Source organism: Ixodes scapularis, unplaced genomic scaffold (genome assembly GCF_016920785.2).
Source record: "Ixodes scapularis isolate PalLabHiFi unplaced genomic scaffold, ASM1692078v2 PGA_scaffold1__304_contigs__length_218370807, whole genome shotgun sequence".
In the NCBI taxonomy this organism is placed as follows: domain Eukaryota; kingdom Metazoa; phylum Arthropoda; class Arachnida; order Ixodida; family Ixodidae; genus Ixodes; species Ixodes scapularis.
The window spans coordinates 69,175,356-69,199,963 of NW_024609846.1; the positions used below are offsets into that span (position 1 = coordinate 69,175,356).

Here is a 24,608-nt window from a genome sequence, read left to right on the forward strand (position 1 = left end):
CTTATTCGCTCAGAAAGGGAAGGGGAGGGGAAAAAAAAGACCGACTAGGCGGGGCGAGCTTTCTATCAAATAACACCCAGGCGCAGCTTTTGCAGGCTAAAAGTATGCGTGTTTGGATCACGCGCGAAGATTGTTTTGACGAGAGCCTTGCCTGATTCATGTTGATTTTGCCGGAGACAAGTTCAGTGATCTGCTCAAAGCCGTTAAAAGAGGAGTGCTGACATTCTCTTCGAACTGGACGTGATAGGCAAGTAGACGTGCAATGCTACTTAATGGGAAGAATCGGCCTACGGAGGTGTCGTGTACGGACTACATAGACTACATAGGAATTCACACGATTGAACATAAACAGATGATGTCAGAAACATGCATCCATTGAAAGAAGGAGAAAATACTTCGTGGTTTTTCTTTTTCGGGTTTTGCGCAGAAAGGGACTCTGACTATAAAACATTTTTGAAGTTCCTTGGTAGGAATCGTTCGTCACGTACTACAAGTCCTAAAAGAATTACTGGAATATTTACGCCGCGAGACATGCTTGGAACGGCGATAAATTTTGAAACTAACTCATCTTTCTGAGAGGTTTTTTAAAGAATCAGAATAAAAAAATAGGCTTGCGGGGTTTGAATCTCTTAACATTGCGTGGAAACCGCGAGCGATGGCAACTCGCCCATGCACGCGCCATTTTTCTATTGGATGGGAAATGATGCATTCTTAGTCATTTTCCAGTATTTTCAGACGTACGATGAAATAAATCACCATGTTTTTGGTGAAAATATCAAGAACATTGCATGTCGAGGAGAGGTTAAGAAATACTAGTCTTTTAAGCTACATGTTCAGTGGCTTGGTAGATATTTTGCACTTGTTGCACAATTATGAGGATCCAGGAGGAGGTCATTGTGTTAAACATTTACTATAAACCATTAAAACTATTACAATGACTAAAACCTCTAAATAAATTATGATACTTCGACGAAATATAAGAGAGAGCTACGTTTATGATTGGTATCAGAGACACGAATTTCTCTAGGTCCTCTCCTGATAAGTTTGATGTAATAGTGCGTTTACAAAGAAAAACTGTGGCATGCTCTGATTCTTTTTTTTTCGTATGATACATTTTACTGTGATCAGCATAGCCTTCTCTTTTTTGTTGTCAGTCTCAATACCCTAATTTGAACGAATATTAACGCGCGAAAGTAAAAAGCGCTCGTTATCGTTTTAGCATGGAAAGTGGGTGGTGCATTTTCTTAATACTCCCTGTGTGACAAACTGTAAAATAACTAGCAAAACAAACCTAATGGCACTATTATCGATAGAAAAACGTGCATAATAAAGATAATTGCGAAAAACGAACTTTCAATGTAAGTCTAATTTCACCAAAAACAAAATTGACACTGTGGGCGCCTGTAGCCTCTATGCCAGTGAAGCAGACTTGTAAGCAAGGAAGAAATCGATATTGTGTTTCTTGCTAACATATGTTAGCAAGATTATTGTGAACGCTCGTGGGATGTATACCAGTGAAAAACGCCTGTTAGCAAGAAATAGAATATCGATTGCTTCCTTGCTTACAAGCCTGTTTCACCGATATAGAGTCAATTTTGTTTTTGGGTTTTTGCCTACAGTGTTAATTTTATTTTTGGTGAAATTAGGCTTAGGTGGACGTCGGCTCATAGAGAAACTTCGTTTTTCGCAATTATCTTTTAATCCAGGTAAAGACATGTTTTGAAATTCGTGTTGTATCCAAACTCATGAAGTTTGAGAATAGTACGATGCGTCGCTTTTTAACCCCTCCCGAAAAACACGGTTATCGCTTCTCGGGAAATCTCGGTGTATTTTGACACTATGTAGTATTGGAAGTTTTATTATGCACGTTTTCCTTTCCCATTTGCTTAAATCTTTTGAACTCGATTACAAAAATGTATACGGATACGGTCCTTGTTTCGTTCATCTTACGAAGTCAAACATCTCTTCCACAGAAACATCCTTACATTAGCGTCCGCGAAGGACTAGACACAATGAATACTCTTATCATACAACTTCGAAAAATGAAGACGAGAGGGCTAAATTAGTTGGGAGAGACGCTTGGTCTTAGTGAAGGCGAGTTGTGTATGGGAACATTGAACACCCAGCTCTAGAACAACAGACTCTTTAACTGAACCTCAGGTTGGCAGAGATTGGACAAACATATCTGGAAGCGAAGCTCTCTAGAACGGCATACAAAAACGTGGTTACACAAACGCTCTGTCACGATCAGTCCACAAAAGTTCATTTCATCTTCCGATGAGAAAACAAATGTCTTGGATGCGTGCCTTCAAAGGTTCGAGCTGGTACCCGCTGGTCAAGAATGGCCACACGAGAAGTGGGCGACATCTCCCGTCTTGTGCCTCAGGGATCACGCTTTGTGCGTTTTCGGACAACTTTCACCAACAGATTCTCTCGACTACGAGTGTGGAGAGCGCTTTTCGCTTCAAAGAATTTGCTTTATTGCCGAGTAATAAAAAAAAGTATATAATCAAACTTTTATAACCACTTAAAGGTGCCCTGTCGAGGTTTCTGAGATCGCCTAAATATAGCGATTACGAAAATAAAAAAAACGCGAAAGACCAGGATAAGATGGAGACTACAGAGGACAAGCGCTTACTCGCAGCTGACGTTTGAATTCGGAAGATGAGGAAGACCAAGATATTAAAAATTCTAAAGTTTAAAATTACAAATATTTCTGACAAAGGAGCGAAAGAATCTGAAAAGACTGAGAATTAAAAAAAAGTAATAAAGGAAATGAGTAAAAACAAGAGGAAATGGTGGGCATGATTAAAGAAGCTGAAAAAAAATGACATTGAAAAAAACTAAGAAGAAAGAGAAAGAGGAAGGTAAAGCAATTTTAAGAACACCTAGGGAAAATATTTCATATACTCTAATTCTTTTGATGACAAAGTCACCGATGGAGCTCTGATGCAGGCGTCTCCTTTGGTCGCAATGACTTCAGCCTCAAAAACCTCGCGAGTTTGCTTAAATTCTTAAATTTGCTTTACCTTCTTTTTTCTCGATGGAAAAAGACAAGCGCCGAAAGACCAGGACAGAGTAAGAAGACGACAACACAAGGCGCAACACAAGGTCCTGGTCTTTCGGCGCTTGTCTTTTTCCATTATGAACCAACTGGCCCAACTCACCATTTTGTTCTTTTTTCTCCATAATGTTCTCACTGTCATTGTTTTCGCTGTTACTTTAATCATGCCCACCGTTTCCTTTCGTTTTTTACTAATTTTCTTTATTACCTTTTTTAATTCTCAGTCTTTTCAAATCCTTTCGCTCCTTTCTCATAAATATTTGTAATGTTTAACGTTAGGGTCTTTAATGTCTTCGTCTTTCTCATCTTCCAAATTAGAACGTCAGTTGCGAGTAGGCGCTTGTCCTGTGTAGTCTCCCTCTTGTCCTTGAATTTCGCGCTTTTTATTTGCGTAATGTTTAACCAACAAGGGCAGCAAATCATTTTGCTATAGCGATTACTCACTCTGCGGGTTCTAAGCATCCCAGAAATTCATAAATCACGACCGACACGCTCCCGATCTCACTGTAAAAAACAAACAAAACACAATCAAAGATCGAACAGACCAAGGTCATCTCCGGCGACGGGAGCATCATTGTTCCGGCAGCCGGCGAGATGTGAACAATGAAAACGCGACCTTTCGTTGAGATTGCAAAAGTTATTATTACAAAATGTGTATGCTTTTTTAAATGATGAAAGCAAATAGGAGTACTCGAAAAATGCTAATTTTTCAAGGAGAAGGAACATAATACTTCAATAACATAGAGTTATTACAATAAACGCTAGAGGCTCAACTGGCGCTAGAGTCTGCAGGACTTCCGATAGCAAATTGAAGCAATCTGCAAACAGTCTACTTTTCCAGTCTTCTCGTGAATTCCTATCGGAAAACGTACATGCTATTTTGATCTTCGCCAGAGAATAATAGCAATCAGCGTAGTTTCTTTACTCGTAAGAGGTACTATTGTAGCTTTATTCACATTATAAAAGTGAAATTTTTTTAGTTAATGTTTTTGTTTTATTACTGCGCGATGTTTAAGTTAGCCGAAAATTGACGCCCAGGTTTAGGTTATACAGCGTGATATATCAATACAAGCTATCGGTCCAAGCAAAAACATGAAAGACGTTTACAATTCTCTGTAATGACGAATTGGAGCGCAGCTCTTGAGGAGGACGAGGGAAGGGTACGGAGGGAAGGGTATGCGCCTCCTTTTTCCCCGCTAAAATTAGGGGAAATATTGGCGATGTTATATGCCTGGACGTCACATGACGTCGTGCGTAAAGTGACGTCACACGACACGTGTTTCCCATAATGTCTTCACCCGTGGCATCGCGAGTGACCTTCACGGGGGTTACCTTTACGGGGTAACCCTTGTGAGGACTACCCTCATGAGAGTTACCCTCATACGCTCACAAGGGTAACCCTCACGGGGGTAAGTCATGACGTCACGTGTGACGTCACACGTCCCATAGTGCAACGCGCGGTTACGCCGATGCCGCTCTACCCGCACACGGGCTCCTAAAATCTGGGCTCTAAACAAACAGTTAAAGGGACACTGACACCCCCCAAAAAAATTTTTTTATTTTTTGCCAGGCGCTTCATTATGGTGTCGGAGGACTACCCAATGAATATTTTGCAACAGAGTAGCGTATTTCTTTAATAAAGCCAAAAGACGCAACTGCTCGAAACCGAAACCGAAACCCGACGGAGGTCGGAGAAGTGGAGAGAAGAGAGTGACTGGCGGAAGTCACGTGGCTACACCCGACCGTGCGTTTTTTTTTTCTTTTTTTTTTCTCCTCTCCGGTAGCAGACGACACGACATGCGGCGTGCGATGCGGCGTACGATGCGGCGTGCGGGAACTGCTTGCCGTGCGATTCTTTTGCAGTTATGTTTGTTCCGCTCGTTGTTATCTACTCCAAGATGAGTTGTTTTGTACACTGAGGAGTTAGAGATGAGTAGTGAGTGCCCGTGGTGAATTTCCATGATCGGCTCCGAAAATAATAAACCCAAGATGTTGCGTGAAGAGCTGGCTCACATGTCCTGCATCCGAAAAAAAGTGGCATTGTCGAAAGATCAACGGGATCGGGACCAATGGCTGGCTGCAATTCCTGTAGAACATTTACGGGCACCTCGGAAAGCGGACGCTACCTGATTTATATGCTCCTTGCATTTTGTGGAAAGTGATTACATTGAGTTCGCAGGTGTCAAAACGGAAATCCCATACCGTTTAATTCAGCGAAGTATCGTCCACAACATTTGTTTGTTATTTTTTTGTTTGTTTCTTCAGTGATGATTGTAAAAAAAGAAAAAGATATGTCAACAGCAAAAATTGTTTGCAAAAAAAAAAAAAAAAAAAATTCACGGGGGATCGAACCTGGTCCTACGGCGTGTGAAGGGGACGTCTTTCCCACTGAGCTACTGGGGCATCTCGTTTCTGGTGGATCTCTTTCCTTAGTAATAATTCAGCCGGTAAACTGTAAGCTTGAAAGTTTGCTGTCGATTTTTCTCTAGCAAAAGCACTCCCGGATCGAAGTCGGGAAGCACCACGCTTTGGGGACATTCGCACCTAGTAAAGAAATCGTACGCGTGCATATTCAACTCGAAGTAGACACGTCGTGCTTGACGTTTGCGCGAGCGTTGTCTTCAGCCACGAGAAGGGAGCGACGGCTCGGCGACGTCTTCGTGCAAATCGGCTTGGTGGCCGGGCGTGTCGTACGGGATGAATACCAATTCTTTTGATCAGTCCCAAATTTCTCTTTTAACGGTAGACAGAATTCGCCGGTACCGCGAACGACAGTTCTGAAATAGAGGTCCCACGCCCGTCGTCCGCTGCCATCGCCGTCCCCGCGAGTCCCACGATACGCGAAACGACGAATGCACAGAATGCTTCCGGTTGTCTGTGGAACTTTTTTTTTTTCAATCAACGTATTTACAGCTTTTTAGAAGCCACAAAAAATGGGTTTCATATTTTTTTCTATTTTTAATATTGAGTGTGTGCCTTCAGTGACCCACGACTTTGATTAAATTTGGTGGTCGCATCGATACCTTAGAAAACGGCCCGTGACCGCGAAAAAGAGAGTGAGCTAGACTCGAATCGGCCAATTCTTGATCGGCGGTTTTCGGGCGGAAAGAAACCGAATTTCGAGCCGCAAATTCTGTTCTGGGTAGTTGAGGCCTCATATGTCACCTACAACTAAAAACCTCGGCGAGCATAAATACCCTGTCAGTGTCCCTTTAAAGAGTGCGTAGGATTTATTCAAGCTGTAATAGCATTCAGATGACGGAAACGCAGTTTGTTTCTAATGTACAGTTTGTTACTAATCCAGTACGTGCTCTTCGTTTCATAACTCCATGCTTCGTGCTTGTCTGTTTTAATTGTTTGATTTGGCATATATTGGCATCCTTTTGGTGTTTTGTCAAGCTGATTCATTATGCGTGCTTTATAACACTGACTATGTGTAAATACGTGCCATATATATAAGAACAGTCTGCAACGTCAACACGCATTATACATGTGCATTGGTATATTTCAGAGCAGTGTTCAACGCCATAAATTCCAAAGAAAAACCCTATAACTGACACATCTTTTTGTATTTCTGATTGTAAAACGTTCCCTGGGTTTTAGTCTGTCACAACGCTAAGCAAAATTTGCTTAAATAATCGACCGCGAAGAGAAAATGCATTTGCGTCTTGCCATAGCATTACCGGTAGTCAAATTTAGACTGTTTGCTGTCTGCTTCAAAAGGCACAGCACACTCGCGCCACCTGAACCTCTAGCGTTTATTGTAATAACTCTGTCTTCAATAATCGTCCTAGACAAAGCGCGCTACTTTTTTTTCTTTTTTTTTTTCGCGAGAGGGATGCGTTAGGTAATCAGCTCTCGAGCAGTCGAGCGAGCGGTCGCTGGCTTGAATCGTATGCTTCGTTCACACACGAGGGAGAGAGAGAGAGAGAAAACATCTTTATTGACCCTCAGTTCAGGGTGTCGAAGTGGTGTTCAGGAGGACGCCATTCAGAAGGGTGAGGATATGTGGATCATGGGGGATCGGTGGCGTCTTTCGATGCCTTCAGCGTCTCTTCGATCGTTGTGATGTGATGAAGAAGGGCGTCGAAGATGGCGGGCACGTGTTGATGATTTGTGGGAGAGAGCCACTCTTTCCATGTCGTGGGCCGAAGCCCGGGAGGGAGCTTGGAAGAAATCCCGGGGATTTCTCCCCGGCACGCGCGCATCACGAGACAAAAACGCGAGGCTTTGGCACATCGCAAAGCCTGACGTTTTCGTGGCGGGATGCGCGTGCCGTGGAGAAATCCCCAAGATTTCTTCCTCGTGCGAATACCCCTTAAAGGGCCCATGAAACGAATTTTGGGTTGGGATAAATCATTTTAGATTGGGATTTTACTAATAGCACATCGTTCAGTGGACCAAAAGAAAAAAGGTAGAAAGTCAAAATCCTGACTTTCAGTGCGAAAATTTGAAAACAGAGTGGACTATTTCGTACCTCCTCCCCTTCGCAACCTCTCTGCCTTTTCACTGTGATACATCCGCGGTCCCAAAAGCGCGTTATCGGGTCCAAACTGACGTCACACGCAACCGGACCTCACTTATTCCCTTCACCGCTAAGCTGACATTGTGGTGGAAGCTACGCGCTTGCCGGACCAATCAGCCGCCTCCCTTTCATCACCTGACTTCATTCTCTGCAGCCACATTTGCCACGCTCACGTGGCAAGTGTGGCTGGCCCAACGAGCATGTAGCTTCAACAGCACTGTCAGCTTCGGAATGAACGGGGTGGGGAAAGCTTGTTGTTGTTGTTGAATTATGTTTATTGATGAGATGAGTGGTTCGGCTGTCTTGGTGGGGTGGCCTGAGACAGGAAGGAGGGGCATGGGGTTTTAGGGGAAAAAGGAAATGAATGATGTGAAAAAAAAGAAAAAAAAATTAAATGTGATGATGGGTCCCCGTCTCCCTGATGTAGCTCATCAGGGGATCGAGGACTGCTTTTCTGTGCTGCGGTGTTCCCTGGCGTCGGGACCACTCCTCGAGCGTCGCCGGTCTGTCCTCTTCCCGAAGAGATTGGATCGCTTTCTTCCTCAGCCGTTCCAGGCCTGCACAGTCCCAGAGGAGGTGGCGTAGTGTGGCGGTGTTGTTCCCAGCGCAGGCCTTGCATCTGGAACCCTCGATGTCGACGAGCCCGAAGCTCGCTTGTTTGGCCGGTGTCAATGCTGTTCCGGTCCTGATCCGTCGGACTCGGACAGCTTCCCATCTGGTATAGCTCGTTGGCATGTTGTCTTCTTGTGACGGCAGCAACCCTCTGAGGTAGGCCTTCCTCGCCTGCCTGGCAAGTTCAGCCTGTTCCTCCGGGTCTACCGTGTTATTCGTTTCAGAATGAGAGGTCGGGCCAGTCGCGGAGCCGTGAACTATTTCTTCCGCTGCGGCCCTGTGTGCCCTCTCATTCCCGGGGATTTCGCTGTGCCCGGGAAGCCATGTGATGTGCAGGTCGGTGCCACGTATGCGAAGCTCCGTCGCCACTTTCTTAATCTTTTTTATTGTTCGGCCCTTTGGTCTGTTGCTGCGTGTTGCGTTAATCGCTGCTTGCGAGTCTGTAAAAATTCTGGCGTGAGGTGCCGTCGCGCTCTTTCCTGCGATATCCTGGGCCGCCGCCAATATCGCCCTCAATTCGGCCTCCCTCACCGTCATGCCCGACGGCAGTAATTCGGTTTGTGTCCTGCCTCTCCTTGCGTCGTGCCAGGCAGATGTCACTTTGTCACCGTTCTTTCCGGCGTCGGTGTACCGCACTTCTTCGTTTGGCGCATGTGTTTCGCACCATGCCGCGTGTATCTTAGCGGCTCTAGCCCTCTTCCCTTGGTTCAAAACTTGAGGCAGAGGCCGATGATCCGTTATCACCTCGTCCTGCCACGGAGGTAGCGACTCTTCCAATGGCGGCTTGTTGCTTGTCTCGTATCCTAGGTCTTGCAGGAATCTACGTCCATGTTTAGTGCGCTCTAGCCTTTGAAACTGAGCGATTGCTTGGGTTTCGGCCCTGTCTTTTATGTTGTTCATTTGTGCTTCCTTTTCTAGCATTTCGAGTGGCGTGTATTTGGGAAGGCCCGTGACTACTCGCCTCGATTGGTTGTTAAGTCTCTCGAGTTTTTTCCATTGCGCCTGGTTGAGATTCAGCCAGTTGCAACTGTACAGTGCTCGTGACGTGAGAAGGGCCTCTGTGAGGATACGCAGAGCCTTTTCATCTGCTCCCCAGGACTTACTTGTTGTTTTCTTTATGAGCTTGAGACCCTGAGCCCACGTCTTTTCCATCTCCGGGATCCATCTCGTGCTTCTTGCCGTCTGCTCGAAGGTGACTCCTAGGATTCTGATATGTGGCTTTTTGCCGATTTCTTGTCCATTGAGTTCTAGCCGTACTGAGCCTGCTATTCCTTTCCTGTGGTCCCTAGGGCGAGCGACCATCATATATTGCGTTTTCTCTGATGACGCTTCCATCCCCACCTCTGCCAGGTAGGTGGCTACTTCATCTATGCCCCGCTGCATCGTGCTCTCTTGTTCCCCCAGGGATCCCCCTCGGGTCCAGAGCGTCACATCATCCGCATAGATGGTGAATCCCAGCCCTTCGATGACTCGAAGCCGAGCTGGGAGACCCGCCATTACCATATTGAAAAGGGTCGGCGATAGAACTGCTCCCTGTGGCACTCCTCTTTTAATCGGCGTTTCTGGGCCCATGGTCCCTCCGATCTTCACCTGGAACCTCCTGTCGCGCAGGAAGTCTCGTATAAAGTTCAGAGTTCTTCCACGGATGCCGCATGCTTTTGCCTCCCGGACGACTGCCCAGTGCGGCACTGAATCAAACGCCTTGCGTATGTCCAGGGCGACCACGAGCCGTGGGTCTTGTTTGTCTTTTTCAGCCAGCACCTCTTCATAGAGCAACCTCAGGCTATCTTGTGTCCCCATTGCTTCGCGAAAGCCCGTTCGCCGGGGATCCAGGCGTTCGTGTTTTTCCAAATACCACTGTATCCTTCTAAGCACGATTTTCTCCATCGTCTTGCAGATATTAGATGTTAGAGATACAGGTCTCATATTTTCAATGCGATCAAGCAGTTTGCCGGGCTTGGGTATTGGAGTGACCCAGGAGAGTTTCCAGGCTCTCGGTAGAATACCCTCTTCCCATACTGTGTTGTACTTGTCGAGAAGTTTCTGCTTCGATTCTTCCGGTAGGTTTCTGAGAGCTTGGTACGTCACCCCGTCCGGGCCAGGAGCACTACCGGTCCTCGCCGTGTAGATTGCCTCGATTAGTTCTCCCATATTTAGTGGGTCTTTCATTCCTTCCTCTTCTGGCGTGCGAATGGTCATTGCAACCGGTCTCTGGTTTGCGCTATCATCTTCTTGGGGAAAGAACAATTCTCCAGCCCTGATCGCCATCTCTGACTCGCTGATATTGAGCTTGAGGGCCAGGTTCTGCGCAGCGTTTCTTGTCTTGCGCTTTGCTCCGTTCAGTCCCTTGTAAGTTCTCCAAGCTCTTCCCAGCCCGTTTCGTGCGTTGAAGGACCCGCAATGGGACCTCCACCTCTCGCGACCGAGCTGTTTAGAGTACTGCCTCGCTTTCGCTGCTGCTCGTTTGAGCTTGATTTTTAGATGCAGTGTCCTGTTCTTTCGGTACCGCTGCAGTTCTTGTAGACGGCTGGCCCAGAGGTTTAGTAGGTGATTGTCCGGTGTTGGGTCTCCAGGCTTTACTAGAACTTCCGTCTTCGCTTCGCTCAGAGCCGTCCGAATGCACTCCTCGATGTCTCGGCTGTCTTCTGTCTCAAGCAGTTCCCTAAAACGATCCCTTTTGACTACTGGTCTTTGTTCTTTGCCTCTGTTGCGTTGTCCGTGATGGATTTTCATTTCTACCGGAAAGTGGTCACTGTCAAGGTTGTCTCTCCACGTTGACCAGTCGAGCACTAGGCTTGCAGTGGCCCAGGAGAGGTTCGGGGTGGAGTCCTTTTGCCTACTGTGCATTCCAATCCTTGTCTTAGTTCCCGGCTCGTTGCGAAGTGTAAGGCCCGCAGTTTTCATTGCGCGTTTAATTTGACGGCCTTTTCTCGTGCTGTTGGAGTACCCCCAATCTTTGTGTCGACCGTTGAAGTCCCCGGCTATGACAATCGGATCCCCTTCGGCTAGACCGACAAGTTCGCCTATCCATGCCGTTGCTTCCTTGTCATCTTCCGTTGCCGTTCCTGGTCTTATATAGACGGAGGCTAAAGTCATCCTCTTCCGTTTGTGACTGAGTCTTACGGCTACCACTTCTCTGTTGCCAGTGCAAAGTGACGCCGTATCGAGCTGAGCATGTGGTATGTGCCGCAGGACTGCTACTGCTGCCCAGCCTTTCTTCGTCTCTGGGTTCCTTTCGCTCGGCTTTGGCGTAGTTACTATGGTCGGGTTCGTGTAGAAACTATAGCAGGGGAACGTTAGGTTCGGGGTTCGTGTTTCTTGAAGAAGGAGTACATCCGGCGGCGGCTGTCTCTCGAATGTCAACCTCAGCTCTGCACTTTTGGTCGAAAATGTGCAGCAATTCCATTGGACAATGCGGGTCTGTTCCGTGGTGGCCTGTCCTGTACTGCTATGGGAGTTACTTCCCATGTCGCAGCAACGCCAGCTCCTTCTTGATCTCTCCGATGGCCTCGAAGATCATCTTGAAGCCGATGTGTACGTCGTTCTTGAGTTTATTCATCTCTTTCTCGGCGTCGAAGTCTGATGCCTGCTGGCTTGGCTGTTGTCGTTGGGTAGATTTCGCCCATTCCGGTATCCATGTGGGAAGCTCGTCTTGATCGTTTTTCCCCGATGCCTTGGGTCGCTCCGTGATGTACTTGGCAGCTGCAGCGTAACTCTCCTTATTTTGCGCCGGAGGTTTGGGTGTCATCTTCTTTTTGTCGGGAATTCTTCTTTTTGGACAGTCGTTACTGGTGGCCGGATGTGGGCCGTCGCAGTTACGACATTTTGGTTCTCGGTCGCACTCGTCCATTCCTTCGTCGTGCACGTTCCCGCACTGACCGCACCTTCGTTCCTTGCGAGGGCAGACATCCGCCTTATGCCCGAGCTCGTGGCAGCTAAAGCACACGATCGGGCGCGGGCGGTACTCTTTCACGCTCAAGATTGCTTGGCAGAAGACGACCTTCTTGGGCAGTGTGTTTCCTTCGAAGGTAACTAACACCGCACTTGTGCCTTTACCCATAAGTCGGGCAGCAATAATCCTTGCCTTGTCGCATTTCATGTCTGCGAGCAGCGTCTCTGGTGTCTCTTCGCTGTTGTCTCCCGGGGGGTATATGACACCGCGGATCTGGTTCTTCTCCATTGCTCTGTAGGGGCAAACTGTATACTGCTTGCCGTTTTTCTCTATTGCCTTAAGCCGTAGCAGCTTTTCTGCCGTGCATTCTTCTTGCGTAGTGAGCGTAATAGTGTTGGTCTTTGTCTGATACTGGATTTTGAAATCCTCTTGGCTTTCGATTCCAGCCGTTTCCGCAGCCTGCCTGATGTCCCTGGCTCTGAATCCATTTACTGTTTCCTTACATACCGGCTTAAGGACAATGGCCCTGGTAGTTTTACTCTCTGGCCTCTCATCGATGGACACAGCAGCGGCTTTCTTCTCGGGTTCTTCGATTGACGTCAGCGAGCGTTTACGGCGGCGCCTGTTCTGGACTAGTGTCCAGGAGTTGTCCTCGATATTTTCCGCCAAAAGGGTGGCTTCTGTCCCGTTAGGTTTAGCATTCTGGCTCTTTAGCGGGGTCTTTGTCAATTGTGCTGCTTGAGCAATCGTGGGATATTCTTGTCCAAGGCATGAGCTCACCTTTTCTGCTGCGGTTGGTTGCGCGCCTTTTCCTTGGTGTGTGGTAGCGAGGTAGGTCAAGAAGCTTACGAAGAGCCTTCCGATATCTTCCTTCGCAACTCCAAATTCGTTCAATTTGTCGAGGATGTTCAGGTCCAGTACAATTTGAGGGCCTTCCGTCGATGGGCCCGCCGTGGTCGCGGTTGTCCCTGTAGCGGCAGCCTGAGTTTCCGTGCCTCGCATTCCAGACGTTAGGTTTAGCGAGGTGTCCATAGTCTCGGGTTCCATATTCACCAAACTGGTCCCTCCCGGATCCAAAATCGACGGTCGGAGGGTGGCGGGGGGTTGCCCTTGATCCATGGGGCCCTTTTCAGGGGCGCGAGTGCCTTTTAAACTCGGAGTTATAAATATATGTCGGCGGAGCTAGAAAAATCACGTCCGTTAGAACGAGCGCTTCGTCGTCGTCCGTGGGGAAAGCAACTTTTGTCTGAATTTTGAGCGACGGGCTAATCTTCTAGGGGGAGAATGGATGTGTCCGGAATTACACAAACGAGAGTGCGAGCAAGAGGGGACTCCCCCTTTTCGTCTTCTTTAACTGTTTGGTGGAATGCGCGATTTATGAGTTGAGGAGGAAAGCGAAACAGGAAAAAGTTGGAAAAGCGTTTCATGACCCCTTTAAGGTGTGACTAGAAGCTCCGCCTTCAGCGCGAGGTTTCTGCCCGTGCTAACACAAGTGTAAACGCGCAGGCACGAGCAACCAAAACAATGCGGAAGCCAGCGAGCTTGCACTGAAGGCGGAGTTTCTAGTCTCCTCTTAAAGCCTGGTTCAGACAATTGCGTTTGACTGCGTTTGACTGCGTTGCGGCTGCGAGAAACAAGGACATCCCTACTGCTTCTATCGCGTGCCAAGATGATTCCTTGAATTGGATTCCACGCTTCGTACGACGCACATATGTATCGGTGACTCGCTTTCGGTTCTCGACGCAACATAGTCAAACGCACTCAAACGAAAGTGTCTGAACCGGCCTTTAGGGTGAACAGAGTTAGGCCGGGCTGTATAGGCAACGAGCCGCGGGCGTTCGATATATCACACCGCGGTTGCATCATTCGGAGGCGCGCAGATCCTTCGCTTGCTTTTGGCTGACAATGGTCCTGGTTTCGGAACATGCTCCTCGCATCACCGGAGATGACCTCGGTGTGTTCCGATCTTTGATTATTTTTGTAACAGGGAATTCGGTCGCGTATCATCACGATTTAAACATTTCTAGAGTACTTAGAGCCAGGACAGTGAGGTATCGGCACACTTAGGGGATGCCACAAAACCTCCTCAGGGCACCTTAATGTAAAAATATATATGGAGAAAGATTGTCGGTCGTGACAGTATTAAAGAACACGACCAAACAAGAAATTATGCTAAGAATTGGGGCAAGAGCGGGTAGTGCGAAGAATTTCATTTCACGTGTTTGTTTCATGGCATGGTCAGCGTTGTTGGTGCTGTGCGTTCGGTGGCGGTAGTGGAAGTCGCCATTTTCTTTTTCCGCGAGGCAGCCGTTTTAAAGGCTTTCAAGGAGGTACGTAGTGTTCGCCGATCACCAAGCGCCCCTGTTGTGCCTCGAAGTTTCATCGAGTCTTCAATGTGGGGCTCCAGGGGGACACGACCTTACCTTCATGTTGGCGTTCTACGGGCCTTCTACCTTATTTTTGGTCCCATTTCTTTTGTATTCTCAAGAAAGCTGTTCTCTCGGTTTCGCTACTTTCTCTATGCTGCAATCCGCCCTTGTACGAGAAATAGCGCATATATTTCCTTTCTAACCAAGTCACAAATCAGTCAAAGCGGAGTTTCTTCTATCATTATATTGTCACGAATGAAGGTGACGAGAAGCCGAACAGTGAACTGAAGGATAAAAGTTTGATAGGCGATCTTGTGCCAAACAAAAATAAGCAACGAAAGAGCGTCGAGGCAGCAGAAAAGCGGGTGGTGATTCGGCGGCACTACAGAGCGCTAGCGAGACCGACTCGACAAGGTCGCGGGCAGCTGCTCATCTTACACCTTGCGTAACTATATCGAAAGTTCGGCAAAAAAAGTTCGAGCGTCGCGCGCTCGGGGCGAGGATGAACTGGAAATTTCAAGAAGAAGAGAGCAGGAGGAAAGTTACGTCTGGTGCGAGAATGAACGCGAATCCTCTAGAAATCCGTGACCGAGCGTTTCTTTATCGACCCTGCGGGCGGCAGTATGATCAAACATAATAATTTTACAATAGTGTAATTGGATGGGTAAATGTTATACCTGGACATGTTTTTTTTTTAATTTATACTAATATTTGAGATAAACATGCTTTGGCATCGTAAAATAGAAAACCCAAATTTTAGTCATCAAATATAGCGATGTCCACGTCATTGTCAAATAAGAACTGAAGAGCCATGCTTGATCGCCCCGACGGTTTACACTCTTCACATCACTCAGTATGCCCTTTCCCAACACCGATACTTTTTTTTTTCTTCAGACGCAGGGTGTGTGTGAAGGCTGAAAACAAACATTTGCGTAACTTGAAGTAGTCATAAAGTGGGGTTACCTTTTCGATAATGGCATCCCTGAGACCGATCAACTCTATTCCGGCAACATACACTTAGTGAAAGCAACGTCAGCGGTATAATTGTCTATGTGTGTCACCGAGCTACGCATAGCTATGCCTTCCAGGTGTCGGCTTGTTTATTACTTTGTGTCGGAAACCTTAAGGTATTTTATTTGAAACCTTTTTTCACGCTATCAACCACAAGAATTTTCACCTTCCCCCATTAGTGCATCACGCTCACGTGGGGAACAACACTTATCTGAGGAGCGCTTTCGAGTTGGAGTTTTTGCTTGCAATCTTTGTACCTAATGGAATAAAACAACGCATGTAAAGCCTAGTTCAGACAGTTGCGTTTGACTGCATTTGACTGCGTTGCGGCTGCGAGAAACCAGGACATTCCGGCTGCTTATATCGCGTGCCAAGATGATTCCTTGAATAGGATTCCACGCTTCATACGAAGCACAGATGTGCCGGTGACTCGCTTTCGGTTCTCGACCCAACGCAGTCAAACACACTCAAACGCAAGAGTCTGCACCGGGCTTAACATTGGATCTCATATTTTGCTTATAGAATTAAATGTAGTTAAAGTATGTTTTTCATTGTGCAACAATTTCCTGGATCTTGTTGTTTTTTATGAAGGATAAAGTGATCAGTGTTCCTTTCAATTAATCTCTGATGCAAAAATGAAAGCCGTTTACAAATTCCTGCAACGCCGAATTGGAGGGCAGCTCTTGAGGAGGAGTAGGGAAGGGTACTGAGGGGGGTCACGTCACCTGCGGGTAGTCACGTGACTCCGGGGGGGGTCACGTGACCTCGGGGGGGGGGGGTCACGTGACCCCCCCCCCCCCCCCGGTAACGCCGACGCCGACGCCGACGCCGACGCCGACGCCGCTCAGGCTGGAAACGGGCCCCTAAGAGCTGCGCTCTAAAATAATTGAATTCATCGAAACCTGTGTTCTTGTTCGCTGGTCGACAAAGAGCAAGGAGACCAACAGAACACGTGCGTGAGGGCGCTATTTATACCTCATATTTAAAAAAGAATTAATTGCTACCGTTTCTGAGTGCCAACATATAACAAAACTGCGTTTTTTTAGTCTATAGGAGTTTTGGCCCGCACTATTCTCTCTGAAGAGTGTATGTGTCCAATAACTTGCCTTTAGTGCAGCTTGCGGTTACCAACCGTGAGACACTGAACATTATTTGTGAACCAGAAACTTTATTAATAGCAGTTTTATATATAAAATATCGTGTTTACAGATGGTAGCCGAGTCCGTGCCCGTAGGTTCTCAAACCATGACCATAGCGAAGTCCGTAAGTCCCCAGACCGTAGCCGTATCCGAGGCCGTAGCCGTAAGTTGGGGCCGCGTGGACAGCAGAGAGCGCCGGAGTAGCGTAGGCGGCGACCTTGGCGACCGCCGGGACGGTGTGGACAGTGGCCACAGCCGGGGCCGTGTGGACGGAGGCGTAGCGGGCGACCGGGGTGGCCACGGGGTGCTGGCTCCGGTAGCTGCTCACGCTCGACACGTGGGACACGGCTGCTCCGTGGTGGACGGCGGTGACGGCTGGGGCCACGACTCTGCTGTACACGGGGGCGGCGTGGTAGGCTGCCACCGGGGCGCTGTAGCCGTACAACGGACTGGCGTAGCCGGCAAGGGCACAGCTGGCAAGAGCCACAAGAAGAGCGGCATGGAACTGGAAATAGCAAAAAAGTATTACCATTCGTCGTACGTCTTGATTTCATGCCAATCCAATTCAATTTGACGGGTGTTGTCGAAGTACCTTTTTTTAAGCTACTTGTTTATCGAAACACAACATGGATAATAAAGTCAAAGGGTAGGTGTTTGCTTGTTTAGCCACTGAATTTTCAAATTTGGCACATTGAACCAATCATTCGCATTCAATTAGAAACGTCCTCAAATAATAGTATAGATCAGTTACGCATATTTAGTGTCATTTGCTTCAAACGAGTACTGCGATTATAATCAATGCCGATATAACTCTAATATTTACAACGTGCTGAGTTAGGTTCCTAAGCTAAACGAAGACGAATGAGAGGGATATTAGAGAGTTTTAGTAGTTCGTTACGATACCACTGATAACGATACTCCGATAACGATACGATGCATGCTCAAGGCGTCGGCGGAGTATCGGGTATCGTTATCGGGGTTATCGGAACGATTTACTAAAAGTGCCTATTAGGCTGATGAAGGAAACTGTAAGTTTTTACTGTATACGCCGGGAGAAGTGTTAGGTTGAGGCTTACGGCAAACATGATGATGTATTTAGGTGCGTCTGTGCAACTGGCAGTGAAGAACATCAAAACGTTTCCTTTTTATACCTGCAATAGACTGGGAATGAAAATGACTAACTAGGCGGGGCCAGGTACGCATACAAGTCACAAACAAGCGAACACCTCAAAGGTTCAAATTATACGCAGTCGAATCACGTACTAGAATCACTATGACGCTCGCTTTGCTGCATCCATGTTGATTATACCGGAATCGAATTCAGTAATCTCCGGAAGGCCGTTAAGAAAGGAATGTTTTCATTCCATCGTCACTCCATGTGACAGGCAGGTTTGTCCGAGCCTACATACGTGTCGTGCGCTTTAACAGTAAGGTGTTTTAAGTGATAAAGCTTTGAACAATAGAGAAGAGCACCATTCTATTTATCTGAAAATTAACGGTCGTGAGTTGAAGCAACCCAAATTGATTGCAAACCGGAAAAACGATAAAACTTCATCGTTATGTTTTGACTTACGACATTGGCTTGATGAAGCAAGAGGGTGAGTTTTAAGGCAGCAGAAATTAGTCCCATTAAAGAGGGATCTTTGTCTTTGCTGCAGTTTCCAACAATCTGAAAGATCCAGTTGACTAGAAAGTTTTTGTTGGCTGTGCTGGATTATTTTTGGCAAGGCCATATTAGGTGGGGTGAGGAAACAAATAACCTTTCGTTACTACATCTATTTTAAAAGAAAGTACCGCCGGTCAAACTTTGATTAGGACCGCGGGATAAACTTTCTCGGATATTGCTTCTTTTTTTTTTATAAAATTGAAGACAACGTGGTAGCCAGTACAGTACAACAGAGGGCTTACAGTATTAATCGTATACAAATACACTGGTAGAAAACCAGTTATTTTAGTATTCCGCATTAGCGTATATAAAACAAATTATGTGTGAGCTCAGCTCGAGGTGTTTGTCAGCATATTACGAAGATTGGAATAGTTTGAAGCCACGTTTCTTTTTGCCTATCAGTGGCTGTTGTTTAATGAAAAGAAAAGTAAAACGGCAGTGCAAAATTTATTTAAAGTATCCATGCAGATTCTTTAAACATGTAATTAGTTAGTTAACACAGGTACTTTGCTTCACAAAATAGCTGAAAATAAAAAAAATAAAACTTCTCGCTGTAAAAGAAAAAGATCAAGCCTTATTGAAGTTTCTGTAAATTAAAGAATAGAAGATCGTCATTTTCTGTAGTTGGTTTATTCAAGAGCCTAACCGCCCCCCTCCCAAAAAAAAAGGAAAGAAAAAGAAAAGAAAATGAAACCGCTTTTTCTAAAAAAAGCGAACAATCAAAACACACACACACACGCACACACACACACACACACACACACACACACACACACACACACACACACACACACACATATATAAAAAATTTGCTTTAATTAAGAGAAACCCAAGCTTCACAGAGAGAAAACTCTATCAAGAGCTTTATGTTTTGATGACCGAGATTACAATCCCTATTTAACTTTTCACGAGCCCATTTTTCTTCTTCACGGATACCAGCCCATATTTAATATTTTTCATCAGTTCCGCGGCTTTTTTGTGTGTTTTAGTATTTGTTTAATATGTCCACTGTCTAAACGTTGAGGAATCCTATGCCCGCATTTTTGTTGCTTTTGTTTCTGTTGTTGTTTTTGTTGTTTTGGTGCTATTGATGTTTTTAACATAAAAGCCCCATGATAGACACCAAAAAACCCGAAATCTTTAGGAGATAAACCCTTAGGTCACAAAAAGACCAAAAAAGGCCACGGGGCTTCAAAATTTTAACCGATAATCTTATCTTATTTTGGCAGCGTAATGAAAGTGATTCAGATAAACACGAACAAATCAAGGCCCTTGAGGAGACATCAAGTCGTCATTATTTTTTGCTATGTTCTCTTTTCGCCGCCTATATTTTAACAAATCCGTACCATATTGCAATCATTACCTCCTTGATGAACAAAATCAGAATTCCCGAGGTAATAGTTCTGAATACGGCGCTTAGCTTCAGAAAGTCTAAATAAAACTACAATTTACATGCATTCCGCCGTTTATGGTCACTCCACTTTACACATCTCACTTGGAAACGACTTTAACATATATTTATTGATACTGGGGCAGTTCAGTAAGACGGCTTTTTCCCGATAAAAAGCAACGCCCGTGTCCAGCCAGAATGCAATCCTGTATGTGGTCTGAAAGAACGATTGCGTAGCACCGCTCTCCTTCTTACGGCATTCCGCCGGTTAGTCAACTTTGCCGATATTATAAACATGAAAACGGTGAGTTCGATGTTAGAGCTATGTTTGAACGTGACTCAACCACGTCTACATTTTTCTCCCATCTGTCAGTCTGTTTGTCGCTTGATTCCGGAACCACGCCTCGCCTAGTCAGTCTTTCCCTTTTCATTGATTTTACCAGTATAAAAGGAGCGTGAAGTTTCCGCTGCTCATAGCAACTTACCAGACCCAACTGCGAGCAATCATGTTCACTGTAAGTCCCCCTTTGGCGATTTTTCTTTCTATAGTAAACTTGCTGACCGTTTCTTTGTTGAGCTTATATCCCCCCCCCCCCCCCCCCCATTTCTAGCCTTACAGTGGACGAACGTAGCTCAGCTCGTTTTAGATAAAAAGTAAGGTTTAGATAATTATACTAATTATACTAAGCAATAAAAAATAAGCTCCGAACGCATGATAAGGCAAACCATTTTTAATTAAGGGCGCAAATATTGCTTTATATTTCTGATTTCGAAATGGTCTAATTTTCACCATGCATCAAAAATACAGAAACAAATCGACGGTCTCTCAAGCGACAAATTTATAAACCTCTAGTATCGTAAGATTGTGCTTAAAAGTCCCCATTGGGGTTTTGTTTAATTTAGTTGAAGCCTAGGCATTTATTTAATGCTAATATTTATTTTTCTTCTAGTTCCGCGCTTGTCTCCTCGTGGCTCTGGCGAGCTGTGCCCTTGCCGGCTACGCCAGTTCCTTGTACGGCTACAGAGCCCCTGTAGCAGCCTACCACGCCGCCCCAGTGTACAGCAGAGTCGTGGCCCCGGCCGTCACCGCCGTCCACCACGGTGCAGCCGTGTCCCACGTGTCGAGCGTGAGCAGCTACCGCAGCCAGCACCCCGTGGCTACCCCCGTCGCACGCTACGCCTCCGTCCACACGGCCCCGGCTGTGGCCACTGTCCACACCGTCCCGGCGGTCGCCAAGGTCGCCGCCTACGCTGCCCCGGCGTTCTCCACTGTCCACGCGGTCCCAACTCACGGCTACGGCCTCGGATATGGCTACGGTCTGGGCACTTACGGGCTCCGTTACGGTCATGGCCTGAGCACCTATGGATATGGCCTCGGACACGTTTGGTAATTTCAAGTCATGAAAAAGGCAAGTTATTGAAAGTTTGTCCACTCCCGATCACGAATTGACTGATCAAAACTGTTTTATGCTAAAAAAGAAAAATAGTAAGTTTTATTTTAACGTTTGTCAGCGCCGGGCAAAGAGAAAGAGAGAGAGAGAGAGATGGAGAGAGTGACGCATGCGAGGCTCCAATTGGTTCTAAGCGCACGCGTCGACCTGCCCTTCTGTCCCCCTCGCAGAAAAACTCATATACACAAACTCGGCTCTGTTACATCACGGCACGGTGGTGGCGCGTCGGGCGCGCTTCCGCTCTGGGGCTGTGGATGGAAGTCACCATGCGGGACGTGCATTCCTGTGTTGTTTTTGGAAGAAGCCGGTTGAAAACCTGCATTCTCGTCAACACGCTGCGACGGGGTTCCTGTACAAAAGAATCGGGAAAGGTTTGAAGGGCAGGTTTTATATGTTTTCTGCCTTCTCAGTTGTCCGAGAACGTGGATATGTGCCGCAAAAAGCGAAAAGCAGACGCCGTCGGACGACGATTGCTTGGGCGGGAAGCACTTTGGGTTGAATTCACAAATACTTCTGGTTGTGAGATTTATTTGTTTTGTTCCAATATGTACGCGAGAAAACCGCTAAGTTGCATGGACCACCTGCGGACTACGTTCGGTCCGTCAAAGTTCCAACGGCTACCTGATCGTTCGAACTGTCGTCTGCTCTTTTAAACGTTTCTGCTTGTCGTCTGCTTTTTCAAACAAGAGCGGCCCATAGACCAAACGTTGACCAGGTAATTGTGATAAGAAGTTAGTGCAGGCCTTAAAAGACTTAAGTTTGAAGGTGGGTTGGGGTAAGTAGGCTCGGTGTAAATAGTAGATGCAAGAAGCTGTTGATCAGTGTATCCAGTGGCCATCACCAACTTGTTATGTTTGATTCACTTCCGGTACTGCTTGCAATTTTGAGTACCGACGTCGCTCATCTCAGCTACAAACCACGGTTTTGCAGCCCGAGCAACGTCGGGACTGAAAATAGCGAGCAGAATTTCATCATGCGAATCAGACTTTAGCGCCCATTCTGAGCCGTCCACGCGGAATGAATTGGCGTGCGTCACATTATTAACGCAACGCGTTGCGGTGTAACGAGCCTAATTAATTTCGCTGGGGCCACTAAAGTAATCAGACATTACCAGGAAGCCGTGGAATTAACAATCTCAACGCGAAAACGAGCACGGGGACTCATACCGACGTCGACAACAGCGCCTTCCAGTGGATTGTTTATGGGCGATGGCAAGCTTCTTGCCCACACCCATCGCGCATGCACGGCGCCGGCGGCGTCCGCTAGAAGCGCTGTGGTTTGTTTGTAAACATGAGTTCGTTTATACTCCGTGTCACTAGTTGTGTGCAGTGCAGGCAAAGGCAACGCTAGGCGAAGAGAGAAAGGACGAGCACTAGGAAGGCGGGACTGGAGAGGAGTGCAATGGAGGGACACGGGAGAAAGGGAGAGCACCAGAAACGCCAGCGTGGAGAGGAAGTTTTTCTCCTCCTCCCCAGCCTTCCTAGTGCTTGCCCTGTCTCCCCTCGCCTGGCGTTGCCTTAGCCTGTACTGCACATTACCATAGTGACACGGAGTATATATACGGCCGGTTTTCATCAGAACGAACCCTTTTGCTTTCGTCAGTCACGCCTGCAGCTGTCGCGGAGCTAGAGAGGAGGACGCGCTCCGGCACGGTGGAATTCAGGCATGCCCAGTTGCCCCGCAGTTGTCGCCGGTTGTTCTTAGCTATGGGTTTCTGTAGTAGCGATGCGCGGGCTGCGATGTGTGTGCATAGTTAAAACGATGGATGTGGTTCCCTCCAAGAGTGATAAGGATGCGGTTGCTTCCATGATTGTGTATGGTTGTGGTTCTTTCCAGTTGTGCTATCGATGACCGTATCCAAGGGCTTTGACGTACCCTGATAGGCAGAGTGCAGAAAAGGGGTGAAACAAATTACAGGAAGATTCACAGGTGGATTATTAGAAAATGCGTTTGCGCGACCCTTGGGAAGCACCACGCACGTCCATCTTAAAAAAAAAAAGAAGAAAAAAAGAAGCTAAACTGACCTTGTAGCGAGAGCAAAAAGAGGCAACAAAAATGAAGGAAGCAAAAGAGAAAGCCAAATAAAGGAAGTGAAGGCTAGCGATTCCCAAAGGGGGACGTGTATGGCATTTCCCAATGGTTATCATAACACTTTCCCTAAGAATCCACCAATGGATTTTTTTGTATTGTTTTTGTCGGTGCTTTACAACAATAGTTAACACTGTGCTTAAAAGAGACTGAGATATACGGAGCAGCCCTCTCTCTCATTGAATGTTCCGTGTGACTGTCTAGTTAAGCAAAGCGCAAATCAAAGGCTATCAATTCTTAAAGTAGCCCGAGGCAGAAAATCGTTGCTCAGTCGAACACATGCAAAATCAAAATATTTTTTTTTAAATCTTAACCAAATATGTATTAATCAAATCTCATTTTATATTCTATTTTATATTTCCCGAGTTAAGAGGATTGTAAGAAAACACATCAACTCGATGAAGCTCCTCTTCTACTACGTGAACTCTCCTATATACCGAATCCCTAAAACACCGAGCGTTCGAGTGGCTTCCGTAGCACATCAATTGCTTTCGACAAAAAAAAAAAATTACACGCAAATTTGCAAGCCTGAAAGCCTAGTCTTTAATCTCGTCAATACCTACCTCGATAAAGCTGTCGAGTAAATATACCCTTCTCTGGAAGCTCTCTTTGTTCACTGCGAAATAAATGTTTGCTCCTGGCACCAATACACAGCACTAATACAACCTGGAACCATTTCGCGCCTGATAAAATATTAGTGTCATTATCCAATTTATACACTATGTCGAACCATAAAATGTAATTTTTTTAAAAATTTATTTCGGTGTATATTTACAGAGAAGGAACAGCTGCAAGCTACTGGACAAGAAGCATCTGCGACTAGCCAAAGCTTTGACTTTACTGAATAAAAGGAAAGCGTTTGTGGACACATTTGGCGTTATTGTATTTTTTCGCATTTTACACTTAACCCTGGCTCGAATTGTTTAAAAAAAAGTACGTATAGTGCAATTTCAATCTAGAGGTTTTCGAGTGACAATTCAATTGTAATGTACTAGGCTGTGTAGGGGCAATATACAAATTATTAAGGGTCCTCTGAGGTAGAAAAAAAATATAGAGGATGACTTGCGCATTACTTCGAACTCGTGCATCACGTGGTTGATGAAAATAAATTCTAACAAAACGAAACTTATACCATTCACCACAAAACGACATTCCACTCCTTGCAAACTTAATCGGAAATGATGCTATAGAAAATGTGTCATCACTTAAATATCTTGTGGTTCATCTCTCATCTGATCTTACATGGAATATTAACATTCAGCATATTACCAACAAAGAGTCATAAACTCTTGGCTTCCTCAAAAGAACTAACTTTCGGGCTAACACAGAAACAAAAGTTATTGCCTACATTGCCTTTGTGAGATCCCAACTGGAGTGTGCATCCATCATTTGGCATCCTCA

General features: G+C 46.2%; 1 protein-coding gene across 1 annotated transcript; it reads left to right on the forward strand.

Annotated features, from left to right (window-relative positions):
• The first annotated feature begins 19,963 nt into the window (after nt 1-19,963).
• LOC8030091 (cuticle protein 12.5-like) lies at nt 19,964-21,059 on the forward strand. Its single transcript, XM_029992847.2, has 3 exons — nt 19,964-19,972; nt 20,112-20,183; nt 20,619-21,059. Exons 1-3 carry the CDS (start codon nt 19,964-19,966, stop codon nt 21,057-21,059), a joined length of 522 nt encoding a protein of 173 aa, XP_029848707.2.
• Nucleotides 21,060-24,608: the final 3,549 nt, after the last annotated feature.

Bases quoted from the DNA above. Each gene is read 5' to 3' on its own strand.
- LOC8030091 (XM_029992847.2), top strand. The intron at 20,184-20,618 runs GTAAGTCCCCCT...TTTTTCTTCTAG, and splicing joins TGCGAGCAATCATGTTCACT to TTCCGCGCTTGTCTCCTCGT.